This window comes from Vicia villosa, unplaced genomic scaffold (genome assembly GCF_029867415.1).
Source record: "Vicia villosa cultivar HV-30 ecotype Madison, WI unplaced genomic scaffold, Vvil1.0 ctg.001941F_1_1, whole genome shotgun sequence".
Lineage (NCBI taxonomy): Eukaryota > Viridiplantae > Streptophyta > Magnoliopsida > Fabales > Fabaceae > Vicia > Vicia villosa.
The window spans coordinates 95252-122334 of record NW_026705784.1 but is presented as its reverse complement, the minus strand read 5'-3'; the positions used below and the strand labels follow the sequence as shown (position 1 = coordinate 122334).

The 27083-nt window shown below is 34.9% G+C and overlaps 1 protein-coding gene across 1 annotated transcript; it reads left to right on the top strand.

Annotated features, from left to right (window-relative positions):
• Nucleotides 1-19841: 19841 nt before the first annotated feature.
• LOC131637197 (protein yippee-like At3g08990) lies at nt 19842-21053 on the top strand. The gene is made up of 5 exons (XM_058907784.1): nt 19842-19966; nt 20358-20401; nt 20505-20613; nt 20693-20748; nt 20966-21053. The coding sequence occupies exons 1-5, from the start codon at nt 19871-19873 to the stop codon at nt 21030-21032; spliced, it is 372 nt and encodes a 123-aa protein (XP_058763767.1). The 5' UTR covers nt 19842-19870; the 3' UTR covers nt 21033-21053.
• The last annotated feature ends 6030 nt before the right edge of the window (nt 21054-27083 follow it).

The following is a 27083-nucleotide window of genomic DNA, read 5'->3' as shown; positions in this document are numbered from 1 at the left end:
GGAAGAAAGTGATTAGACTGATCGGTGTCTTTGAGGTGTTGAATCTTGATGGTGAGTAGGCAGCTGAACGGAACACAGTTGTATGCTTCATTCCCTAACTTTTGCCTAGGCCGCCCTTTCAGGTTTTCAGCCTACCGGGATTTTTTGTTTAGTCTCTAATTTTTGCCTGGACCGCCCTTTCGGGTTTTCAATCCACCGAGACGCTCATTTTTGCCTAAGTTGCCCTTTCAGGTTTTCAACTTAGCGAGCTGTTTTTTTTTTTTTCAAGAGAAGTATTTTTTGACTATGTCAGCATTCACAGGGTGTGGGAAATCCTCGCCATCCATGGTGGTAAGCAACATGGCGCCGCCGGAGAATATTTTCTTGATTATGAATGGTCCCTCGTAGGTGGGAGTCCATTTGCCTCTGGGATCACCTTGTGGTAAGATGATGCGTTTGACAACCAAGCCACCAGTTTGGTATGCTTGACTTTTGACTTTTTGTTGAAGGCTTTGATCATGCGCTTTTGGTATAGCTGACCATGACAAATAGCTGCGAGCCTTTTCTCATCGATCAAGTTTATCTGGTCCAACCGTGTTTGAATCCAATCGTCTTCGTCTAGATTGGCTTCTTTCATAATCCTTAGGGAAGGAATCTGAATTTCAATTGGAAGAACTGCCTCCATACCATAGACTAAGGAGAATGGAGTTGCCCCTGTTGAAGTACGCGCAGATGTGCGATAACCATGAAGAGCAAAAGGCAACATCTCATGCCAGTCTTTGTAGGTTACTGTCATTTTTTGTATGATTTTCTTGATGTTCTTGTTGGCAGCTTCCACCGCGCCGTTCATCTTTGGTCGATATGGAGAGGAATTATGATGCTTGATTTTGAACTGTGTGCAAAGTTCAGTAATCATTCTGTTGTTTAGATTTGTGCCATTGTCCGTGATAATCCGTTCAGGGATGCCATACCGACAAATGAGATTGTATTTGATGAACCGGGCTACCACATTTTTGGTGACAGAAGCAAATGAAGCTGCTTCTACCCACTTTGTGAAGTAGTCAATAGCGACCAGGATAAAGCGATGTCCGTTGGAGGCAGTAGGTTTGATTTCTCCAATCATATCAATACCCCACATTGCAAAAGGCCAAGGAGCCGTCAGGACGCTTAATGGAACTGGAGGTACATGTACTTTGTCAGCGTATATCTGGCACTTGTGACATGTTCGGGAGTGATGATGGCAGTCTGTTTCCATGGTAGACCAGTAATAACCTGCTCTAAGGATTTTTTTAGCCATTGTATGTCCACTGGAATGAGTACCAAAGGCACCATTGTGTATTTCTTCCATGATCTGTTCTGCTTCCTTCTTGTTTACACAGCGAAGTAAAGTCGAGTCATGGTTGCGTTTGTATAGGGTTCCATTGCTTAGAAAGAATTTGGCAGCAAATCTCCTTAGAAACTTTCTGTCATTAATGGATGCCCCTTCAGGGTACTCCTGAGTTTCGAGATATCTTTTTACCTCATGGAACCATGGTTTTTCCTCGGTTCCTTCGGTATTGATCTCATTGCAATAGGATGGTTCATCTTGCCTGTAGATGGTGATCATAGGCGCCTCGTTGTCCCACCTGACTTTGAACATGGATGACATGGTAGCTAAAGCATCAGCTAGTTGATTTTCCTCGCGTGGGATGTGTTCGAAAGTGATTTCTTCGAAGTAAAGAATCAAACTCAGCACATATTCTTTGTAAGGAATTAGATTCGGGTGCTTCGTGTCCCATTCCCCTTTGACTTGGTAGATTACCAAGGCCGAGTCTCCGTAGACTTCCAGGAATTTGATTCTTAGATCGATTGCAGCTTTGAGACCCAGAATACATGCTTCGTATTCGGCTATATTGTTAGTGCAATTGAAGCATAACCTGGCAGTGAATGGTGTATGACCTCCCGTGGGGGAAATGATCACAGCTCCGATGCCATTGCCAAGTGCATTAGAAGCTCCGTCAAAAACCATAGTCCACCGGGATCCTGGCCCGGGTCCTTCTTCTGGTCCTGGTTGTTTGTAGTCATTGACTAGCATAATGTCTTCGTCCGGGAAGTCAAAGTTTAATGCTTGATAATCATCTACTGCTTGATGAGCCAGATGATCAGCCACCACACTTCCTTTGATTGCTTTTTGTGAAGTGTATTGAATGTCATATTCTGTTAAGATCATTTGCCATCTCGCTATTCTTCCAGAGAGAGCAGGTTTTTCGAACACGTATTTGATGGGATCCATCTTGGAGATTAGGAAAGTGGTGTGATTTAGCATGTACTGTCTTAGTCGGCGAGCTGCCCAAGCTAAGGCACAACAAGTTTTTTCGAGTAGTGAGTATCTTGTTTCACAATCGGTAAACTTTTTGCTAAGATAGTAGATTGCGTGCTCCTTTCGGCCGGATTCGTCATGTTGTCCTAGCACACACCCCATTGAGTCTTCTAACACAGTTAGGTACATTATCAGAGGTCTGCCTTCCACAGGTGGCAACAAGATTGGAGGTTTTTGGAGATATTCTTTGATTTTGTCAAAGGCTAACTGGCATTTGTCATTCCACCTTTCCACTTGATCTTTCTTCAACAGTTTGAAGATCGGCACACAAGTAGTAGTCATGTGGGCAATGAATCGGGCGATGTAATTCAGACGTCCCAAGAATCCTCTGACTTGTTTCTCGGTACGAGGTATAGGCATTTCTTGAATGGCCTTAACCTTGGCGGGATCAACCTCAATACCTTTGCTGCTGACGATGAAACCTAAGAGTTTGCCGGATCTTACTCCAAAGGTACACTTATTTGGGTTCAGTCGCAACTTGTATTTCTTGAGCCTGTCAAACAACTTGTGTAAATGACCCAAATGTTCTTCCTCGGTGTTGGATTTTGCAATCATGTCATCGACATACACCTCTATTTCTTGATGAATCATATCATGAAATAGTGCTACCATTGCACGTTGATAGGTGGCTCCTGCGTTTTTCAGACCAAAGGGCATTACTTTGTAACAAAAGGTTCCCCAGGGTGTTGTGAAGGTTGTTTTTTCCATGTCTTCGGGTGCCATCTTGATTTGATTGTACCCTGAGAATCCGTCCATAAAGGAGAATACCTTGCATTGTGCGGTATTGTCAACCAGTACATCGATGTGTGGTAAAGGGAAATCATCTTTGGGGCTTGCCCGGTTTAGATCTCTGTAGTCCACGCACATTCTGACTTTCCCGTCTTTTTTAGGTACAGGGACGATGTTAGCTATCCATGGAGGATAACTTACAACTTTTAGGAATCCGGCATTGAATTGTTTTTCAACCTCGTCTTTGATCTTTTTTGACATATCAGGCCTACTCCTTCGTAGTTTCTGTTTGACTGGAGTGCTACCTTCTTTGATTGGTAGGCGATGAACTACGATGTCCGTGTCAAGGCCTGGCATATCCTCATAGGACCAGGCGAATATCTCGACGTAGTCTCGCAGCATTTGAATCAGTCTTTGCTTGACGCTGTGTTCTAAATCAGCCCCTATTTTGACTTCTTTCTTTTCTTCGTTGCTGCCCAAGTTGATGACCTCAATTGGCTCCTCGTGAGGCTGTATGGCCTTGTCTTCTTGTTCTAGCAGCCTTGCAAGTTCTCTTGGCACTTCACAATCTTCCTCACTTTCGTCCTCAGTTTGGTAGATCGGATTTTCAAAGTCATGACGGGCAATAGCAGAATCGTTGTTGACTGGATCCAGAGTGTATGTGAATCTGCATGTTAATTATGTGAGTGTGTGTGAAGAAAAAACATAGCTATTAGAAAGCGAAGAAAGAAGGAAAAAGGATCACAAAATTTAAATATGCAAGCGTCCCATGATTTTATTGAATGCACATGATCATGATATGATAAGCCCTTATAGAAGGACCGGTGTGCTAAGGCACACGGCTTTCAAGCTCATGGTTCGATTGTTCAGGAACCACTTTTATCTTTGCACATTATACACAAAGAAAACAGGAAATGGCATTTACTCCTGGTCAAAGGAGATCACATCCTCAGTTTTCCAGTTGTTCAATCCACTGTTGTGAGCAGGGGGGACCCAGCTGTTCCAGTTGCAGTTGTCTTTTTCATCTTCCACAGCATTGATTTCATTAGTGGGAAAATGAGCCGGTGATCCTTCGGGATAAGGGATATACTCTGCTGGATACGAGAGCCCAAGCTGAGATATCTCTGTTGGCTGAGCGAGATGCTCAATAAGGCCGTCCCATGCAGTCGGGATGATGTTTTGAATAGAGACTTGTGCATCTTGATGAGGAGTGTATGCTGACAGAAAGCAACCCTCGTTATTTGGTATTTCCCTGGCTTTTTCAAAAGCGAAATTGTCATCGTAATGTTCATCCCATCCAGTTGGGACAATGTCCTCCATAGGAATTTGTGAGCTCGGAGGAGCGGAGTATTTCACCATATAGTCATATTTGCCGCTGGGTTCTCCTAGCGTGTCCCATACTTCTTTGGATGGATTTTGATATTGCTCAGTGGCGGGACTTGTGAAAATTTGATCATTTCCAACTTCATCACCCCATCCAGTCGGGGTAAGGTCCTCCATAGCAATATAGGAATTCTGAGGTGTGGCATACTGATAATTATACCCGCCGTTTGGTTCTCCCACAGCATCCCACATTCCCATGGAAATGGGTGGAATTTCATCTGGATATGGCTGAATGATATGGTTCAAGAACACTCCTTCATCTTCAATAGCGTTTACTTCTTGGCTGACGAAGTGTGACATTAATCCTCCAGAACAAGGACTTTGATCATTCTTTTGATTTTCACTATCATAGCCCAAACCTAGCTTGTCAGATTTGTAGGGTATATCGGGAAGCTGTCCCCATACTGTGCAATCACCCTGTTCAATCATGGCTTTGGCATCTTTGAGAGAAGCCATAGTTGTAGTTGGAGTAGCAGGAATATGCTTGGTGGTAGAGACATCTGGAGAGACCACCTCAAATGATTGGCATGGAGTTTCGATGAATTCGTCCTCCAACTCGACATATTTGGAATTGCTTAGGTGACTAACCACATATTCCTCTTCGCCATAGACTGTGGCAATCTTTCCTTTTACTGGATATTTTAACTTCTGATGCAGGGTAGAAGTTACAGCGTTTGCCCCATGTATCCAAGGGCGTCCAAGTAAACAGGAGTAGGCTGGGTGAATTTCCATTACGTAAAAGATAGAATCAAAGATTTGAGAACCCACTCTGATTGGGAGATTCACTTTTCCGTATACCATTCTGGTTGACCCGTCAAAGGCTCTTACCACAACATCGCTTGGTTGTAACACAATTCCTTCGAAGTCAAGCTTTTCTAGTACTGTTTTTGGTAACACGTTCAGAGAAGAACCGTTATCTACTAGCACATGAGATAGAGTAGTGCCATTACATTCAATGGAGATATGTAAGGCTTTGTTGTGATTTTTTCCAGCAGGGGTTAGATCCACATCAGAGAAACCGAGACCATTGCTCACGGTTAGATTGGCAACACAATTCTCAAATTGGTCGACTGAGATCTCTTGAGGCACATGCGCAGATTTCAGGAACTTCATCAGAGCTTTGGCATGAGCTTCTGAATATTTTAGCAGAGATAGCATTGAGATTTTTGAAGCAGTGTGCCCCAGTTGCTCAACAATATTGTAATCACTCTTGCAGATGATTTTCAATATTTCCTCCATTTCTTGCTTTGATGGATCCTCAGCAGTGATCTCCACCGGGGTTTGAATTTGTTCAACTTGTGGCTCTTTGCCTCGAGCGTTGACATTTTGATTAGGAACTGGGACTCGGACTGGACCAGCAGCAACATTTGGAGAAATTTCTGGTGAAAAGATTCTTCCACTTCTCGTGATTTTGCTGGTACCCACAATATTACCCACAGTTGGAGTAGTTAACTTTGCGGTCTCTTCAGTCGAGGTACCCTGCTTAACTCCATGAATGTAAACATTAGTGTCATATCCCCATGGGACAGCTTTGTCTGAGGAGTATGGAAATGGAGTTGGACTAGCAATGACTACTGATGCCACTTTGAGTGTAGCAGAAATTTTGAATGGAGCCTTGGCAGAGATTTTGAATGGTAAGCTGGAGATCACTGAGGCATCCTCTATTCTCATCCCGTTTGCAAAGACTTTGCACAGCACGTCCATAGAAGGGAGCCTCTCAAACATAATGATACGGCGATCCATCCATTTTTGAATTCCCATCCTCAGATTTTCAAAACCATTGGGCAGGCATGAGCAATAAAAGCAGTCGGGGTCACACCCTGGGAAGTAACTAGCTCGGATTAGCTTTCCTTTGACTTTGTAGAGTGGAGTTGATAATTCGTTCACATCATAGATGTAAACAGTGTCCAGGATAGCGTTAACAGTTTTGTCATGCTTTGGCATAGGTGCAGTGATGACATTTGGAGTTTCTGGAGAATCGAACTCAATTTCACCAGCATCTATCATATCTTGTATTTTATTTTTCAGGGCCCAGCAGTGATCTGCGTCATGTCCTGGACAGTTTGAGTGATAGGCACATGTCGCATCAGGGCGATAATTCAGAGAGGAAGTGTTGACATTCCTTGGAGGACCTCTTAAGGTGATCAGATCTGCTTTTAGCAAGTGCTGCAATGCCTGAGAAATTGGCATGTTGATTTTGGTGAAATTTCTTCTTGGTGCATCTGGTCGATGCGTATATTTTGGCTGTTGATCTTTTTGAGGCGCAGATGCGGAGATCAGAACTGCCCCTACAGATTGATGCTGCTCACTTTTGCGACTTTTTTGAATTTGAGCTGCATTGACCTCATTTCTCCCACTGATGGGCCTTTTTGTAGTACCAGAGGTGGAACCTATCTGAATTTTTCCATTTTGAATGCCACTTTCGACACGTTCTCCGGTCAGTATCAGGTCAGTGAAACCTGATGATGAACTTCCCAGCAAATGGCTATAGAAAGGGCCAGTTAAAGTGCCCATGAACATGTCAACTAGTTCGCGATCAGATAAGGGTGGTTGAACTCTTCCAGCCATATCTCTCCACTTTTGTGCATATCCTTTAAAACTTTCTTTTGGTCCCATAGACATGCCCCTTAGTTGAGTACGGGTTGGCGCAAGATCAGCATTGTATTGGTACTGTTTGTAAAAAGCAGCAGCTAATTCTTCCCAAGTATGAACCTTGGTATTTTCTAGCTGATAGTACCACTCGAGTTGTGTACCCGACAGACTTTCTTGGAAGAAGTGAATCCACAATTTGTTATCCGTTGTATGAGGTTGTATCTTCCTCACATAGGATCTCAGATGTAGTTTCGGGCAAGAAACTCCATCATATTTTGCAAAGACAGGAACTTTGAATTTTGGAGGGATAACAACATCCGAGATGAGCCCCAGATCATTGAAATCTAGGCCAGGTATTTTTTGTATCTCCATAGCTTTCATACGGTCTTCCAGCTGTTGGTATTTTTCAATATCCGGTTCGTCCCCAGAATTATCATTTTCTTCATTTGAAGAGAGAGAGAGGGTTTAGCAGAACCCTGGTTGCTTTGATTGTCTTCTTGTTCATCATCACCGACTGTTTCAGGGATCGGTGGCTTTGTGAACTTTTTGACTGGAATTTTGATCTTTCTTCTCAGGTGACTCACACCTACAGATCCTTTGGGCTTCTTTTTCTTCTTGATTATCAGGGCTTTCAGTTCTTGCTGCCCCTTTGCCAGTTCCAGAATTGCCACTTGAACTTGGGCATTCTGTGCTTCGAGATTCTTGATGCTCATTTCGGATTCCATCTCTTCTGACTGAAATAAACAGCGAGAAGATGAGAAATCCGTCATGTGAACCTGTTATGAAATGTGTATGACTGGATGCCATGTGTATGCAATGTATGAAATGTATATGCAATGTATATGAAGTGAAATGTGTGTGCAATGTTTCAAGGATCTTAGAGTTTAGATTTGTTAAAGAAGAAACAAACGTTAGTTAATCAATTTATTTCTCTTTTTCTTTTTTTTTTTTGCTTCTTTTTTCTTTGCCTCATTTGGGCTTACAAGACAGAAATAAAATAAATGATCCTTCAGGTCTCCCGTGGACGCTTTCTCTTTGCCCCCAGGAATGTGTTGATCTGCTGTTCTTCTTGAAGCTTTCCGGTGAGCTCCAATATCCTTCTCTCATAGTCTTGACAGTATGATTTGAAGGTGTCTCTTTCCTCTTTGAGTTGAACCCAAGATTTTTGCAACTCTTCTAGGTCAGTTGTCATGTCCGGGTGTAGAATAACTTGAGGTTCATATCCTTCGACCTCTGGTTCAATAGTCACAGGTAGAACAGCAGGATATGGCATAAGGAGTTTCTGAGCATGAATGCGGACCCATCTGAGGTAGGGTTCCATAGGAATAGAATTCCATTGCCCCAGAGTTTTGCTTTCTATTCTATAGACACTTCCCCATGCATGTATGAACCTTCGTCGGTGTCTATGAGAATCATTCTCGTAATCAAACACAATGCCATGGATAATCATGTCATGAGGACCGTTGCTCCTTGCATATCTAAATTGGCGTAGAGCTAAAGAGGGATTGTAAGTGATACCTCCTTTGATGCCAAGGAGTGGCACATTAGGGTATTCTCCACAATGATCAATGATAGTAATGTCTCTTTGAAAGAAGTTGTTCCACCGGATATCTGAATGAGACAAAGACATAATCCTGCGAGACCAATGCATTCTTTGTTCATTTCTCAACACTGATCGGGGAAGATGAAATGTAAACCACCTAGCCAGTAGTGGTATACAGCACATGAGAGTTCCTCGTTTCTTCATGGTACGAGTGTGTAGAGAATGTAGAATGTCTCCCAGCAATGTTGGTACCGGGTTACGGATTAGGAAAAGGTTGATGATGTGTATACTTATGAACTGGTCGGGATTTGGGAATAAAACCAACCCATAGATCAAAAGTGCCATAACTTCCTCAAAAGCTGGATAACTTTTGTTTTCTAGCAGTAGTCGAGCCTTTTCCAATAAGAATTTGGCAAGTAAACCCTTAACTCCACTCTTTGTTTCCCAATTGGACTCGATTTCTGATTTCCGCAGATGTAAAGCAGCAGCAATGACTTCAGGTTTTGGAATCCTTTCTAAACCAGTGAAAGGTAATTGATTTCGAACAGGCAATCCAATTAGTTCAGAGAATTCTTCCAAAGTGGGTACCAACTGGTAATCAGGAAAGGTAAAGCAATGATGTTCAGGGTCAAAGAACTGGAACAGGACCCGTATCATGTCTTCTTCAAATTTTGAGGTAACCAAATGGAGTAGGTGACCATGCTTTTCAGTGAATTGAACATTCCTGGGGAATTCTGACACCAAGTCTTTTAGTTCAGACGGTACCGTTGAGATGTTGATTCGGATGTAATCTTTGGTGGCGGGAGCCATTACCTGCAAAAACAAAGGTAAACTCTTTGATCCTTGAAGTGTTTGGTGCAAAAATGATATGCTTATGATGCAAACATGTGGCACACAAAAACAAATCAAACAATAGCCTTAGGTTTAAAGGCTTGTATGGAGCTGATAGGTGATACCCTCCCCACTGAAGTTGAGTTGGTTAAAACCTGTCCTAGAATTGGATTTGGGTTCTATGATCCTTGGAAGTAACATCTCAATACGGCGCTCGAGCGGCCGATCAAAATATTCCTCGAGGATAACTAACTTCGATCAATTTCAAAGCTAGCCACTTAATAGGCCACAAGTCAAGTTCAACTAAAAAGGTTCTAAGACAAATTAGTGTTTAATGACATTTCGGAAGCCTAATATACTCCTTGATCGTTTTCAAGGGACATCAGTATAAACCAAAGTATCGCACTAATGATGACTACCAGATCAACCGTATCGGTACATGCCGTACAGTTTCCTTGGTCTAATGTCATATACTTAAGGTATCTCGAGATTCGGGTTAGAATCTTTCACACAAGCAAAATACCCAAGCAAGCCTTTGAAAAATAGAGCAATCAAGTCAATCAATTGAAAACATCGAAGTGATCTATTCTCTTAAGGTAACCCCTTTTGAAAACATTTTGTTTTTTTTTTTTGAAAGTATCTCCCCAGCAGAGTCGCCAGTTCTGTGGACCTCCGATTTTTTTTTTAATACCGGGCCATACCTCTGATCTGTAGAGATACGTGAACTGACTCTTTTTTGTCGCTTAATGCTTTCGCATTTTTTTTTGAAATTCACAGAGTCGCCACCGACCTTTTATTTTATCCAATTAAGGAAAGGTTTATAAAAGAAACAGAAAAAAGACCTTTAAGAAATTCTGGGTAAGGGGGTAGGTTATACAAAGGGAAGGTGTTAGCACCCTTTGTATCCATGGTTATCCATGGGCTCTTAAGTTTGCTTAGCTCACTTGTTTTTCGATCACTTTTCAATTGCTCTGAAATTGCTCATATGTGGTTTCAAATACTTTTGTAAATTGAATTTTGTAATGATCCGTGTGTGGATGTATACAAAATGCTTGTTTATCTTTCGAAAGATGTTTTGAAAAGAACGTTAACTTTGTAATAACCCGTGTTTGGATGTATACAAAGTATTGTTTTTTTTGAAAGTTTTGAAAAATCAACAGTGTATGAGAATTTTGTTTGTTTTGTTTTGAGCAAGCAAACTAGGAGGTCTACCCTGAGTTGTAAGGTCTTTATCCTATTTCCTTTAAAAATCTATCCTTTCACCGGATATAAAAGCAAGGTTCGATTTTGTACTCAAAACAGTGGAATTTTGACTTTGATTTTGAAAGATTGAAAAGGGATTTCCTGAAGAGGTGCAAGTGTGATTGTGATTGGATTCAGATATTTATCTTTGAAGTTAGTGATCTAACGGTTCAATTTTATCTTTGACATACACGCAGTTTATATGTGCTGGAAATTAAAGTGCGGAAATGTAAAGTGCGGAAAGTAAATCTACGCTATTACATCGATTGTGCGGGAAATGTAAACTAGCCTATTTACATGAATTTGACATCCTATACATTTATCTAGGAATTTTAAATTGCAAGAAAAATAAAAGGCATGTTTTTGGAATTTTTATGATTGGTTTTAATTATAATTAATGCATGATTAATTAAATTAAAATGAAGAAAAAAGATGAAAATAGATTTAAACCTAGAAATTAAGTTTAAAATATGTACAAAATATTTGTCAATTAATTTTAAAACAAAACTAATTTTTTTGGAATTTTTTGAAATTTGATTTGAAATTGATTTAAGTTAATTAAAACATAATTATGCAAATAATTATACAAATAATTAAAACTTAAAAAGAAAATTATTCAAAATATGTACAAAATTAGTTTATAATATATAAACAATATTTAACACAAAGAACAATTTTTTTTATGATTTTTTGATTGGTTAAAATAATTAAAAAGCAAATATATAAATATATACTAATTAATTATGTAAAATATTGAAATTTTGAAGAAAAATAAAATATTTTTATTTCATAAAATAATATATTATTTTAGAAGTCTAAAAATATTTTTTGTTTATTTTTTTGATTTTTAAAACTATTTTTAATTAATTTAACAAAGAAATTAAAATAAAATAGAAAATAAAATAGAAAATAAAAGGGATACTTATCCTGTGTGATGGGCTGGAAAGTGCATGGTATGGACTGTTTGATCTGGCGCGTTGGATTGGCTTTGAGATTGATCATGTGGCTCAGATTGAAGAGAACATGGTACACTTTTGTTGACCAGTCACGTGGGATTATCAAGACTTTTAGTAAGTCAGATTGGCCCCACTTTTGCCTGCGTGGACGAAGACAAGTTGACTGACGAACCACGCTTGGACGCGTGGTCGTCTTCAACCTCCATCTCTTTTATTTTTTAAAACAGATAGCGGGGGTTTTTAACCTCCCCTATTTGTACGTCAGAAACGCCATTTTTGATGGCTTCGTTAACCTGCAAAAATAAGTGTTAGGGATAAAAACAAGTGACCCAGATCTACTTAAAATCACCTCCTGAACACGACGATGGTGTTAGTTTTGCCATTTGAGCGCTGTAACTATGGATTCGAAGAGGTTAAAGCTTAAGTATGCAAGAACACTTGTTAATGGCATAGAGCTATCCTCACGTGGAAACTCACATGTTAAAGCCCAGACCTGCCCTATAGGACCTCATGAACTCATTAGAATGGTTAGTTTATATTGAGGTTAATTAAATATAGGAAAACGAAAATTGATCATGTATGAATATGAAGAACACTCATGCACATGATACGACTCTCATGGGACCACACAAAGAGTTTGTTCTTACTTTATATGATCTTAGAAGATGATTGGAATGATTGTTTTGTATTGATATTGATTGGAAATATGAAATTGAAAATTACAAAGTTATGGAATTTTGAGAGAATTTTGGTATGTTTCTATGCTATGCTTGAGCTGTAATTTCGTGGGTGTCTTGGCTCTCTTTGTTTATGAAATATGCAGCTTCATTTATAGGCCTTGGAGTGCTTAAATTTGAAGCTAAAAGCAATGATTGCCTTTGTTGAATTTTGACTTTCAAGCTTGGAACTCAAGCAACCTTGGCTTGCTCTTTCCTTAGCCTTTCCTTGCAGCTTTCTTGCTGCATAATTAAGCCACATGTGTGAGCTTTTAGCTTAGAAAATAAGCTATGATTTATCCTTCCTTTTTTTCCTTTTTAATTTAATCTTAAATGATAAAATTAAATCAAAAAATGGAGAAAAATGATGTGGGCTTTGTCTTGGTCGTGGGAGGCCCATAATATCATGGAAATGATGTTTGAATGCTGAAAACTTGGCCCCATTTGGAAAAAATGCCATTTTGAACAATGTTGATTTCATGTATTTTCCCAAAATTTAGCCAACTTCAACAAGGTGTAAATCCTTCAATTTTTGTCATATGAAGGAGATCTTTCACTTTTTGGAAACCTCAAAGAGTCCTATAACCAATGCCTTTGGTCTCATGTCAAAATGATTTTTGAAGCTCCTTGTGTGTCCTTTTGAAAAAAGTGTCTTTTTGTTGACTTTGAAAATGACCTGTAATGTCTTTGGTCATATTTTTCAAATGGTGAATCCAATTACCATGGGATCAATGGCATTTGAAAGATAATTGAATTTCCTTCAAAACAAGCTTTGGTTTGAATTTTTTGGATGAAGGATGAGAGAGTTATGATCAGTCAAAGTTGAGTTGACTTTTCAGGCAAAAACCCTAATTTTGAATCTTAGGGTTTTGTTGATTTTTGATCTTTCCTTGATGAATTATGATCATCCAATGATCAAATGATGAATCCTTTGACAAAATATGGACTTTGACAAAAAATTTCATTTTTGACTGTCTGTTGACTTTTTGGTCAAACGGGTCGTCTGTTGACTGTTTGAGCTGCTGACGGTGCGTCTGAGTGAATTGAAGTTTGAAAATTTGTATGATGGTACTTTGAGATATATGGATGTGTATGAAATCCATTTGATCTCTCAAAAACTTGTTGCTCCTGTAAAAACAAAAAAAACCCTGATTAGGGACTGTTTGTGTAGGAGACAGTTAAGCGTACCTGATTTTTGTGCAGTGTTGAGTCTCTGCTAATCGCGTGATATTCAGAAGACTTCTAGCACAAAGATCTTGGAATTTTGAATTGTGAAAGATTGATTTGATTGATGGTACAAAACACTGAGAATTGTACTGCCAGCAGTTTGGCTGTCGACTGACTGTTCAGGTATTGACGTAGCAGTTAGAGTGAAAAATCAACAGTCAAAGTTAATTTTCTTTTTTGTTGTTGTTTTTTGTTTTTGTTTTATGTGAAAAATGAAAGTTTATTTACATGACTTGTTAGAAAAACACAGACATAATAAATAACTAATGTTTACTGTTACCAGTACAGTCTGAGTTTCCTGATTCTGCGCCTGCAAAAAGATTTAACTCTGTACCAATTGTGTCAGTACTATTTATCTGTAAATAAATAAATAGCATGTGTGAAGTAATAAACAGTATTTGGTGTTTGCGTAAGAATAAATTCAACTGCAAGCCAAATTACTGTATAAGAAAGATTCTAAAAACTAAGTATTTCATATGTCAGGATATTTGTTGAAATAAAAATCCATGATTATATGAGACCCTTAATTTTCAGATTGGAGTTTTCTTGAAAAATATGTGGGCAAATTTTGGGGTATAACACATGTCTTTAAATTAAAGAAATCATTATATGGACTGAAGCAAGCTCCTAGAGCTTGGTATGAAAGATTAAGTTCTTTCCTTCTGGATAATGGTTTCACTAGAGGAAAAGTGGATACTACTCTCTTTTGTAAAACCTTTAAAAAGGATCTTTTAATTTGCCAAATTTATGTTGATGATATTATATTTGGAACATCTAATGCTACACTTGGAAAGGAGTTTGCTAAGTCTATGCAGGCTGAGTTTGAAATGAGCATGATGGGAGAACTCAAGTACTTCCTTGGGATCCAGATCAATCAAACATCAGAAGGAACGTATGTTCATCAAACCAAGTATGTGAAAGAAATTTTGAAGAAGTTTAATATTTCTGAAAGCAAAGAAGCAAAAACTCTTATGCATCCAACGTGTGTCTTAGGTAAGGATGAGGTAAGTAAGAAGGTAGATCAGAAGTTGTACAGAGGTATGATTGGATCTCTTCTATATCTCACTACTTCTAGACCTGATATTTTATTCAGTGTTTGTCTGTGTGTAAGATTCCAATCAGATACTAGAGAATCTCACTTAACAGCTGTTAAGAGAATTCTGAGGTATCTGAAAGGTACTACTAATGTTGGTTTAGTCTACAGAAGATCTAAAGAATACAACTTAGTAGGATTCTGTGATGCTGATTATGCTGGAGATAGAATTGAAAGAAAAAGTACTTCTGGAAGTTTTCAATTTCTTGGAAGTCATCTGATCTTCTGGTACAGCAAGAAGTAAGCTACCATTGCCCTCTCTACAACAGAAGCAGAATATGTTTCTGCTGCTGGATGTAGTACACAGATGCTCTAGATGAAGAATCAACTAGAAGATTATCAAATATATGATAGTAACATTCCTATATTCTGTGATAATACTTCTGCTATTTGTTTATCTAAGAATCCAATCTTGCATTCCAAAGCTAAACATATTGAGATCAAACATCATTTCATTAGGGACTATGTTCAAAAGGGTGTTCTATCTTTGAACTTTGTTGATACAGACCATCAATGGGATGATATCTTTACAAAACCCCTTGCTTAAGATAGGTTTAAGTTCATTCTGAAGAATATTAGTATGGATTTATGCCCAGAATGAGAAGATGAGAAGTTCTGACGTATGAATTAGTTCTGAAATAAAGTTGTTTTATCTTCTTATAAGAAGTTCTGATGTTGATCAATTAGAAGTTCTGATTCTTTTATCACTAACGTTTCATTATCTAAGTTGATTCAGAATCTCTTTTAAAGTAAAACAGCTGTCACCAGCTTTTCCAGAAGATGAACACGTGTTCATTCTATTTGGACAAGTACGCGTGCAGTTGAGGTGACGCCGCCCTAGGTAACTGTGAAAATCATTTCAAATATTATCTTATCTCTCTTAACGCCATTTCTCATTAAATGCATTTGATTCTATGTTTTTTTTTTTCTGTAATCATGTTCATTCAAACGCATATTGCATTTCATTTCAAATCCGTCTCTATATAAACTCATCTCCATAACAATTCATCTCTTTACATTCATCTCTCTCCTTCTCGTTCTTGCATAAACCCTAGTTTCTAAACCGAATCTCAGAGTGAATTCATGCTTTCATCCACAAGTACTCAAAACAAAATGTCTTCTGCACATCTGGTTCTTCTGGTTACTGCTTGGAGCTTGATGATGGTTAGTACTATCATCCAATCAGAAATTGGAGATCTCTTGAGGAGAAGAAGTTTGTAGATGAGCTAGAAGATGAACCATGTCTTGCTATGGTTGTATGGAAGCCCCAATTCTCTGTCCTGACTGGAGATTTTCAGTCTTTATTCAACTGGCTAAGGGAGAATCCCTCAGAGAAAGCACCAGATATGGTATATCCAGCTGTTGAATATCCTTCATAAGTTGCTGCTCCTACACCTCCAAAGAATCTGGCTGAGATTCTTTAAGCTTTTGAGAATGAAGATTCTGATATCCCTGCTCCAGAATATGCTGAAGATGCTTCTATGTCAGAAGCTGATGCTGAGAAGCAAAGTGCTAAGAATCATCCTGCTGAGAAACTTCCTGTTCAGGAAAATCAAGATGATGTTCTCATGATTGATACTGCTGTTGAGCATGCTATTCCTTTGGATGATAGTTGTGAAGCTTCTTTTGATGAACCTTCTGTTCTGGTGAACGCCATGAAGGCTCTTCAAAATAATCAAGCTGATCTTGCTTCTCGTTTGGATAAGCATGAAGATACTCACAATGAGTTTCGCTCATTCATGAAGACGCATTCTGCAAGCACTTCTGAGATTCAAAACCTTCTGGCCAAAATAGTTTCTAAGCTAGGCTAGTCGTAGTCCTTTGGTCTTAGTTGTTTTCTTGTTTCTTGCATTTGTTTCTTGCATCTACTTCTATCTTTGTATCTTCTCATATTGTTTGTTTTTCATCTGAATCTTTTATATGCTTTTTGATGTTATGACAAAAAGGGGGAGAAACGTGATAATTGATTTGGTTTACTATATCAGTTGCTGGGATTAAGTCTCAACATTCCTAACAATATTTGCAAGTTCTATGTCTTTGAGATTTTTTGCAGGATTGAAGATATTCTGAAAAAGCTCAACATGAGAAGCAAATACATGAGGAAAAGCAATTCTATAAAGAAACATGTTCTTGGAATTTGAAGCAAGCTTAGTGCTGTGAAGCTTCAAGATCAGAAGCAAGAAGGAAGAATGTTATGATATTCTCGTGACAGAATATGCTCTAACACATTCTTATCCCTCATATGTTCTGATACATATTCTTTTTAAGAACTTATCAAAGTTTGCTCTGATAGTTTTTCTAGCATTGCTCTGATACATGTTCTTTCTTAAAAGAATGTTCTGATTCATTCATGCTCTGACTTTTGTCGTCTAGTTTGTTCTGAAACATTTCAGGAGTTAAAGATGCTCTGATGAGGCTCTGGTACATTCAAGAATGTTCTGATACAATCAAGCATGCTATGATTCAAGAAGAAATTCAAAGCTCTGAAGCTGTCCTATGGAAACAAGAAGCAAAAGCTCTGAATGTTCTGAAGTTCTAGGAAAATGTGAACGTCTCGACTGAAATGGAAAATACTTAAGGAAGTCTTTTATTTATAAATTCTTCTAGTATTTATTTCAGGGGGAGATTGTTAATCTCAAGGGGAGATATATTCACACACTATGTTTATATGCTTATGCTATAACTGTGTAATTGTCTTTAGTCATCTGATATTCTAATTGCAAATTCATATCAATTATATATGTTTTTGTCATCATCAAAAAGGGGGAGATTGTTAGAACAAGAATTGTTCTGATCAATATTCTTAGTTTTGATGATAACAATGTATATGAATTTTGTATAAGACAATGTGGTACTCTAATCCTATGCACTTTCCATTTCAGGAAATATATGATGAGTATGCACAATTCAGCGCAAGAAGCACTGACTCAGAAGGTTCAAGTATGCAACATCAGAACATGCTCTCGCAAGAAATCAGAAGATGGTCAAGCAGAATCATAACATGGTCTAATTGAAGCATCAGAAGAACTTGAGTTCAGAAGCAGAAGCACTGAAATTCTTATGGTATCACGCTAGAAGCACTTCAAAGTCAGAAGACAAGAAGATGCTCTGCACCAAGCTTAATGACTCTGATATTCAAACGTTGTATCTACAAAGATCAGATCAGAAGCAAGTACAAGATGGTAGGCTACGCTGACTGACAAAAGGAACGTTAGAAGCTATTAAAGGCAAATTCAGTTAAAGCTGGAAAAGCAAGGCTCGAGGTAGTTGACAAAAGAGTGAAACATTAAATGCAATGCTGTATGGATCACGCAACACATTAAATGCTCCCAACGGTCATCTTCTCAAAACGCCTATAAATAGTGAAGTTCTGATCAGAAGCAAGGTTACCAATTTAGGAACAACTCTTTCAATCTTGCTGAAACGCTGCTGAATCAAAAGCTATCAAACTTCATCTTCAACCTCACATTAATTTTGTAATATCTTAGTGAGATTTAAGCTTAGAACTTAAGAGAAATATCACAGTTGTGATTATAGCTTATTAAGAAGCATTGTAATACTCTTGTAAGAACTTGTTTACATTAATTTGTAAAAGGTTCCTAGAGTGATCAAGGTGTGATCAGAATACTCTAGAAGACTTAGAAGGTATCTAAGTGGAAAACCATTGTAATCAAGGTTGATTAGTGGATTAAATCCTCAGGTGAGGTAAATCACTCTAAGGGGGTGGACTGGAGTAGTTTCGTTAACAACGAACCAGGATAAAAATCATTGTGCAATTGTTTTTATCTTAAGAGTTTTTAAAGTCACACTTATTCAAACCCCCCTTTCTAAGTGTTTTTCTATCTTTCACCTCTGTCCAACAACGAGAGTTGGAATCAAAAGAGGGGACTAGTGACGAGTCAAGGTCTGAAAGGGGACCCGTAGCCACTTAATGAGAAAGAAGAAAAAAATTAATTAATTAATTTTAATTTTTTAAATTGTAACATTTAATATATATTTTAATTTCAATTTTTCTGAATACCTATCAAAATTACATTCCATTTATTAAGAGTATGTTTGGCAAAAATAGCGGTTGGATGATGAGTTAGTTTATAGTTTATAACTAATGACTGATAGCTTATAACTGATGGGTGATGACTGATAATTTATAACTGATATTGATAATCTAATTGAAATGTTTAGTAAATTTAACGGTTCAACTAACTTATAAATGTAAAATCCCATAAAAAATATTTAATACATAATTATTTCATTTTAAATTAAAATAAATGTTAAATGATAAAAGTGAGTTTTTGTTAAAATAATAAAAATATTAGTTGAAGAAAAAATAATAAACTATAAGCTATAAGGTAAAACGTTATTTGAAAAACATATGAATAATAAATTATAAGTTAGTAAAATAAGGGATAAATACATTTGTGATGAAAAAACCATTATCAAACAGGTCTAAATTGTCATATGAACTTATAAACTATAAGCACAAAAATGAGCCTTACCAAATAGAGAGTATAATTTTTTTGGCGCTAATTAATTTTACAATTTTAAAAAGTAAATAAAAATTTTAATTAATAATTAAAATAATAATGTTAAAAGAGAAAATTGATAATGGATTGAGAGTGTAAAATTTTTTTACACTGTCAATTAATGACGACCATGTATTCCGCTAAATCAAATTGAAATATTTTAGTTAATTGTATGACATAGCAAATTATTATATTTTCATTGGATTACAATATAAAATTGTTTTATACCGTGTACTTCTCCAACTTTTTCATTGGTTTACACTATTTTTGAATTAAAACTAAAATAAATGTAGCAGATTGGAAAATTTGTTTCTTGTGGCATCATGAGCATTTTTTTCGATCTGGCAGTTAAATAAATAAAAAAAACTTCCAAAATTAAATTTGTTTCACGTTGCGACATGTGTTACGTATGCAAATTCACAATCACAAAGTGTCACAAATCCCACAGCCAAACTGCACTTTGTATTTGCATCAACAAACTCCCATTTTCTGCTTTCTCTCGGTAATCTATCATCTTCATCAACTTTTTTTCTCATTTACATTCACATTATTGATCATTATTCTTTCTTACATTGCATGTTTTCTAAATGGAATTTTTAATTTACCAAATTGATTATGTGTAGTTGATTCTATCTGGTTCTCTTGTTTTTATCAATCTTGTTTTGTGGCTTTGGATTTATAGTGAATTTAAAGAGACATGGGAAGACTTTTCCTGATCGATCTTGAAGGAGATTTCTATAGCTGCAAGCATTGCAAGACATGTTTTGCCCTCGTTGATGATATCATTTCAAAGGTTTTTAATTTTGCTTCCTTCAAACTTTAATTTAATGTATGTATTCAAATATAGAATTATGCTATTTCATTAATTATATTTGCTTTTGAGTAATAATTTGCCACCGAGTTTCGTCATGTGCGAACGTGTTAGTCAACGAAGCACAGACTCCAACACAAACATACCGACACAGGACACGACAAAGACACTCTTACATCAATAATCTCAATAACATAGGACACCGACACCACAACATAGATGATAATATATGAATTTCATTTATCCATTTATTATTAAAAAGTGTTAAAAATATCCTAATCAAAATAGACTATATGCATCTGAATCCTTAGTCTCGCGATACATTTTTGCAAAATCAGAACTTGCTAACAATCTAACCCTTGTTTTCTCTTAGTCTTTCCATTGCAGGTATGGGAAAGCTTATCTTTTTGATAAAGTGTAAGTTTTCTTTCACTCTCTCATTTTCAAATTAACACAAGCATTATTATTAGAAGCCTTTTAATTCCTTCAAATAACATCTTGCTAATCTATATTATGATAGTGTAAATGTCACGGTCGGAGAGAAAGAAGACCGGATAATGTTAACGGGAATGCATACTGTCGTCGACTTATTCTGTGTTACCTGTGGGTCCATTGTTGGATGGAAATATGTAAGGCCGGCCAGGTTTTAAATCTCATGATTTTTTATTCATCTGTTTACCTATAATTTTATATTTAATTTTATTTAAGGAGGCTGCTTACGAGAAGTCTCAGAAGTATAAAGAAGGAAAATTTATCCTTGAAAGGTAATCAATTAATCAACTATGTTAAGGTGTAATATGTAGTTTTTACTTTATCTTTTTGTCATAGTTACTACATATCATATCATAATTACAATCATTATTTGACATTATGTTGTACTAAAAAAGCATACATATCATCGAAAAATAGTGATTTGTTTCGATTATGAGTAGGAATCATTTATTATTCTGCATTTTGATTGTATGTGATTTATTTTCATAGGTATAAGGTGTTGGGGGCTGATGGATCCGAATACATACCTCCTCTAGAAGATGCCGAAGATGCTTGATTTACTTTAACATCATTTATGTTTTAAATTGTTAATTTTTATGATTCATTATGTTAAAATCTAGTAGTTCAAGAAATAGGTACTTTACATATTTGTTATATATAAATCAATGCATAACTATAACACAAATGTTTTGTGGCTTTGATGGGAAAAGGCTTTTCCATTTTCATTGAGAAACTGGGTTTTATTTCCACTATTAGCAGCAAAGTAGATGGACCAAAATTACATTTAAGTCTATAATTTTTTAGGACCCTTTTCTCAGTCACCACTTGTTGTTCAATTTTTCAAAGATGATATTAGCTTGGTTTTTCTTTTGATTTCTGCATATGTGTGGAAAAAAATTAGTATTCTTATCTCCAAAAAGATTCCAACCGTGGTCAACGAGTGAGCATTTTATACTTAGAACCACCTTTGTGAGAGACACACCACTTCTCCACCTAAAACCTTAAAGTAATAGGTGTGTGAGTTCTCTCACTTATAAAATGTTCATTCTTCCCTTTTCTAATCAATATGAGACTTCTTCCTCACACTTGATTCTCAACACTTCTAAATTTGTCTGAGCCTTCTTTTCTTTCTCTTGCATAACATCAGAAAGACCATGAATCTCTATGTCAAATTGGATTTCTTTATGAATCGTTTTAGCTTCAAAAACTTTCGTCTTCACATTGCCAAAGTTACTTTTGTTCCATACCTTAAGTCTAGCTTTTAGAACATCAAGTATTGGATACATGGGCGGACCTATTCACAGGCAAGGTGTGGCTATAGCCACACCAATTTTTCATTTTTTTTCTTTATATTATATATAATTTAACAACTAACCTTAAAATTTCATTATATAATAATTTAAACCTAATAACTTAATTCAAAATCCAATTAATTATAAATTTAATTAAAAATAGTATTAATTTTTCTAAAATATAAATATTATAATAGAATAAAATTAAATAATATATGTTTTTATATAAAAATAATAATAAATCCAACCACTTATAAAAATATAATATATTTTATCACAAAAATTTAATAATAAATAAAATGAGTATATAATAAACATTTAAATATTAAACTTATAAAATATTAGTACATCTAAAATATATGTTTAAAAAAATTAAAGTAAAAGGATTATTAAGGAATACAATAATTAAATTTAGAATAGGGTGACAATTACACCATTAACTCTTCGGCATATAGAATGCTCATTGTGTGCATATGAGTTATGCTTTCATGAACTCAAACTAAAGTATTAAGGCCGTGTTTATTAATCAAACTAAATAAATAGATGTTGAATATCGTATTCGTCTAAATACATCCCTTATAGATATTAAGTTTCTTTTGAGATGTAACGTGCCATTTAGAGGGAGTGGCGAGCCCCTTAACTCTTTATTTAAGGGGTCATTTTTTGAGTTGGTAGACACTTTAAAGACAATTAACGCAGAGATAGCTAATGAAATAAATTGCGCGCCGGGAAATAACCTTTATGATTGCTCATAAGATTCAAAAGGATGTTTTTTAGCTCACTTTCAAGAAATGAATGATAGACGATTTTCATTGTAATGTATTGCATTAAAAAAATATTATTAATCATTTTTATATGATTTAGTTTGTAATGTTTAGCCCCACCAATATATAATTTCTAGGTCCGCCCCTGATTGGATATGATATCAAGATCATGCAAGGATCACATTTTGAAAAATTTGAATTGTGAAATGAATTTGAAAATATGTAACTACTTGTTTACTTAACTGGTGCAATAATTGAAAGTTCAGAAACTCATAATACATAGGTAAAGAGAAAAATGATGGTCCAAGTAGAAGTAGTCATAAAGCCATCAATTTATGAAGTTTTTTAAAAACGATGCATAAAAACATTTTTTTTTCAAGAGTTTTAATTTATTTTCTAAAAAAATTTTAAAAAAGTAAATTTAAAAAACTAGTGATAAAGACAGATATGATGATCCAAGTAGAAGTAGTCATAAAGCCGTCAATTTATGAAGTTTTTAAAAATTGATGTCTAAAACCATTTTTTTCAAGAGTTTTATACTATTTTCCAAAACATATTTAAAAAAATAATTTTTTTTTTGAAAATTTAATTTTTATAAAAAAATTCTGAAAATTATTTTAAAAAATTCATCTTTTAGAAAAAGATATTTTCATCAACAATACTTTGTTGTAAAAAATATTTTGAAGTTATATTTTTTTGAAGAAATTGAAAAAAAAATAAAATTTGATATTTTAAACAAACTTTAAAAAAAAAGGCTTTAAGTCTTCCTACTTTAACTTACTAAGAAATAATTATGTTAGAGGCTTAAAAATAAAATGGCAAATAATGGACTTAATTATTTAGGTTTTGTCATGTAGATTTTTTTACACCAATATTAGTAGAGGATATAATAATATTTTTAAGAAAAAAATTAAAGGTTGTGCACTTAAATAAAAACAAGACTTTATCTATAAAATATATTGAGAGAATTAAATTATTCAATTTATTAAAATATCATTATAAAAGTTTAAAAACTTAAAATCTGTTATAAATGAAGATTAAAGTGGATGTTCATCCTTATTCTTCTTTTTAATCTTCCTATTCCCCATTAATATATGTGACTTTCCATCTCACTTGGATCCTATAAATAAGACTCACACTGTGATGTAAATGATATTTTTTGGAAGAAGATAATACAATATTAGTTTCTCCATTCTCTTCCTCTCTTTGATCTCTCTATTGTTTTAGTTAGTTTTATAACACGTTATCAGCACGAAGTTCTACCAAACTTGGAGAAATTTTTTTCTATGAAACAAATCATTTCAACAATTTCATAAAATCCTGCATGACTATTACCACTACATGAAGTCACTTCCAAGAAGAAATTTTAAGCAACTACTACAAATAATAATGTCTCACATGTAAATGTCTGCATGAGGGGGAGAAATACATATGTTTTGCACTCTTTTTTCCTTCACCATGGTTTTGTCTAACTGGGTTTTCTTGGTAAGGTTTTTTAACGAGGCAATTCACATTCAAAGGATATTGTACTCTTTTTCCTTCACTAGAATTTTTTCCACTGGGTTTTCTCTAGTAAGGTTTTAACGAGGCATATCCTCAATGGACATCCAAGGGGGAGTGTTATGAATAAATATTATTGTGGATGTCCATATATATTCTTATCTTTCATCTTCATATTCCCTATTAAGTGGTATAGTAAGGTTATGATTTTTCACCTTCCTAATGTCCTATAAATAGAGACCACTTTGCAATGTAAAGAGATCTACTTGAAAGATGATAATACAATATTACTTTTTCTCTTGTCTTTCTCTCATTCATCTTGTTAGAGTATAAATTATTTCATAATTAGAATTATAAATCTATATATTTCATATATATATATATATATATATATATATATATATATATATATATATATATATATATATATATATATATATATATATATATATATGATATAATTTTAGTGATATAATTTGATAATTACATGATAATATGTTCATATGCATGTGTATGATCAAAGTGTTAAATCATAAGATATTATTAGGATGATCAATGTTTGCGGATACAATTTCTTTATTCACATTATTTCTAAATATTAATGTTTTAACAAGAGAATTAAAACATTGCAATCTATTAAAGAATATATCAATAGTCTAAAATTGCTACATATTTTAAAGTTGTTATAATAGTGCTTAGATTTATCATATAAATCTTAATTAAACTATTCTTTTCTTTTTACAAGTATAGTGTATGGATGACATTTGTTAGTCCATCTTAAAGGCACACGAAAGTAAGCACATATTTTGATAGAGTCGAGATTCGAATGAACTTTAATCATTTATATTTTATTTTTGTGTGTTCTCTTTGTCTTTCCAAATATTTTCGTCATAGATAATTCACATGATTTATATTGGAGGTATTGAATATCTTTGTATTACACAAATGAATTTGGACATAAAATGTATAATAGAAAAGCTACCGACTTTTCCCTTGGGCTTGTACTACACTTATATTAATACAATTTAAGCACATGTCATTGTAAACCAGTAGTTTACAAATTACACTTAAATGTGTCGTTGGTAAAAACCGATTGGGTCATCTCGAATATAATATGATGCGAATAATTTGTATTGAAGAACCAGAAGTTTCTTCAATCCAGTCAATTTTTGTGTGTTTCTAAAGGAAAATAAAAATTTGAGAAATTGCGATTTTATGAAATTAATTGTTGTATCGACTAAAATATCATGCATATGTGTCTACTCACAACCAGAAGTTTGTGAAATTATTTTCTCAACTAATTAGACTAAGATCTTGTTTTCTGGATTTTTTAGAAATTCTTGTATAAGTATCACATATATTATTAAAATTGATATTGAATATCATATAATATATGTTCATAAAAAGAAAATGGACCCGAAGATCCATTCTTTAGACGTCTAAAGTTAATTATATGGTTGATACTTATGAGATCATCAATTCTAAATTATATATTTGAAACACCCAAAGTATGATATTAATATATTTATTCACATTAAGCCAACAAGATACTATATCTTAGTCCTTCCTAATTTATTCTACTACTTCTCATCTTAGTGAACATTTGGATGTGTTGTGTATATTCCAATTGCTCCAATATAATACATTAAGATGAGTCATGAAAGAATATTAGAAAAATATAATTAATATGAATCTCAATTTTGAGGATATACTTTGAGAAAATAATTAAATACTTGATTGCAGCCCAGTAGGCTGATTATCACTTGATAAATTAATATTCCCAATATTAGGGGGAGGAAATAAGTAGCTGAAATCATGAACAAGACATTCAAATGAACAGCTGAAATCATGAACAAGAAGTTCAAATGAATAATTTAAAATAAGTTGTTGTCTTGATCCTCGTACAAATCAATATGAACCAAAAGTTTAAAATATTATTCATTTGCAAAGTTTATGAAATAAATTATCAGCTGATAATACTCCACTCAAAGTGGATTCTCCTATATTGGATAATATAATATTGCAAATGAGTTGTTCCTGCGCCTGAAGCGTGGTATGAAAGTCGGTTCCAATGTTAAAAGTCCTCTACTAAGAAAAGAAACTAAAGATGACCCAAGTGAGGATATGAAAATGCTTAGAGCACTTTGACCTAATTTAATTTTTCAGTTCCAGAAGAACAAATCAAGTACTTGAAATATGAAATAAAGAGATTTCGATAAATTATGTCCTGGATGAAATGGAATGGAACCGAAATTGATATAACCAAATAAAGTCAATATTGACAATGTCTTTGTATACAATATAGAGCTAAAAGTGATCAATGATAACGAGGATCATGAGTCAAAGTCTATTAAAGATTGTAGACTAAGTGAGAATTGGTCAAAATAAATATATTCAATTGAAGAAGAATTAAACTCACTTTACAAGTTACTTACTTTTGGACCTGTAGTCCGAACACCTCAAGGTGTGAAACTAATTGGATATAAATGAGTTTTTGTGAAAAAGAAAAATAAGAATGATATAAAGTTTGATTTATTGCTCAATTATTTTCACAAAGACCTAAGATTGATTTTGATAAAATATATTCACCTGTAGTGGATTCAATCGATTTTTGATAATTAATTAGCCTTGTAACACATGAAGGGCTTAATTTGAACAAGATGGATGTAATGCCATCTTATGTGTCTAGCGTTCACTTAATAGTGACATTTACATGAAACTCCCTGAAGGGTTCAATATACTAGAGACACGTAATTGTGGATCTTGAGAAAACTACTACATCAAATTGAACAAGTTTCTTTATGGACTGAAAGAATTTGGATGCATGTGGTATAATCGCCTCAGTGAATATTTACTAAATGATGAATATACAAATAACTTAATTCGTACTTGTATTTTCATAAAATGATGTGGAAAAGAATTTGCAATACTAGTTATCTATGTGAATGACATACATATTATTGGAACTCCTGAAGAGCTTCCAAAAGCTAAAAATTCCTTAAAGAAAGAGTTTGAGATGAAGGACCTAGGAAAAAAAATTATGTCTAGGAT

Coding starts and splice junctions, on each gene's coding strand:
- LOC131637197 (XM_058907784.1), top strand. CDS start 19,871: ATGGGAAGACTTTTCCTGATCGATCTTGAAGGAGATTTCTATAGCTGC. Junction 19,967..20,357: donor TTGATGATATCATTTCAAAG/GTTTTTAATTTT, acceptor GTTTTCTCTTAG/TCTTTCCATTGCAGGTATGG. Junction 20,749..20,965: donor GGAAAATTTATCCTTGAAAG/GTAATCAATTAA, acceptor TTATTTTCATAG/GTATAAGGTGTTGGGGGCTG.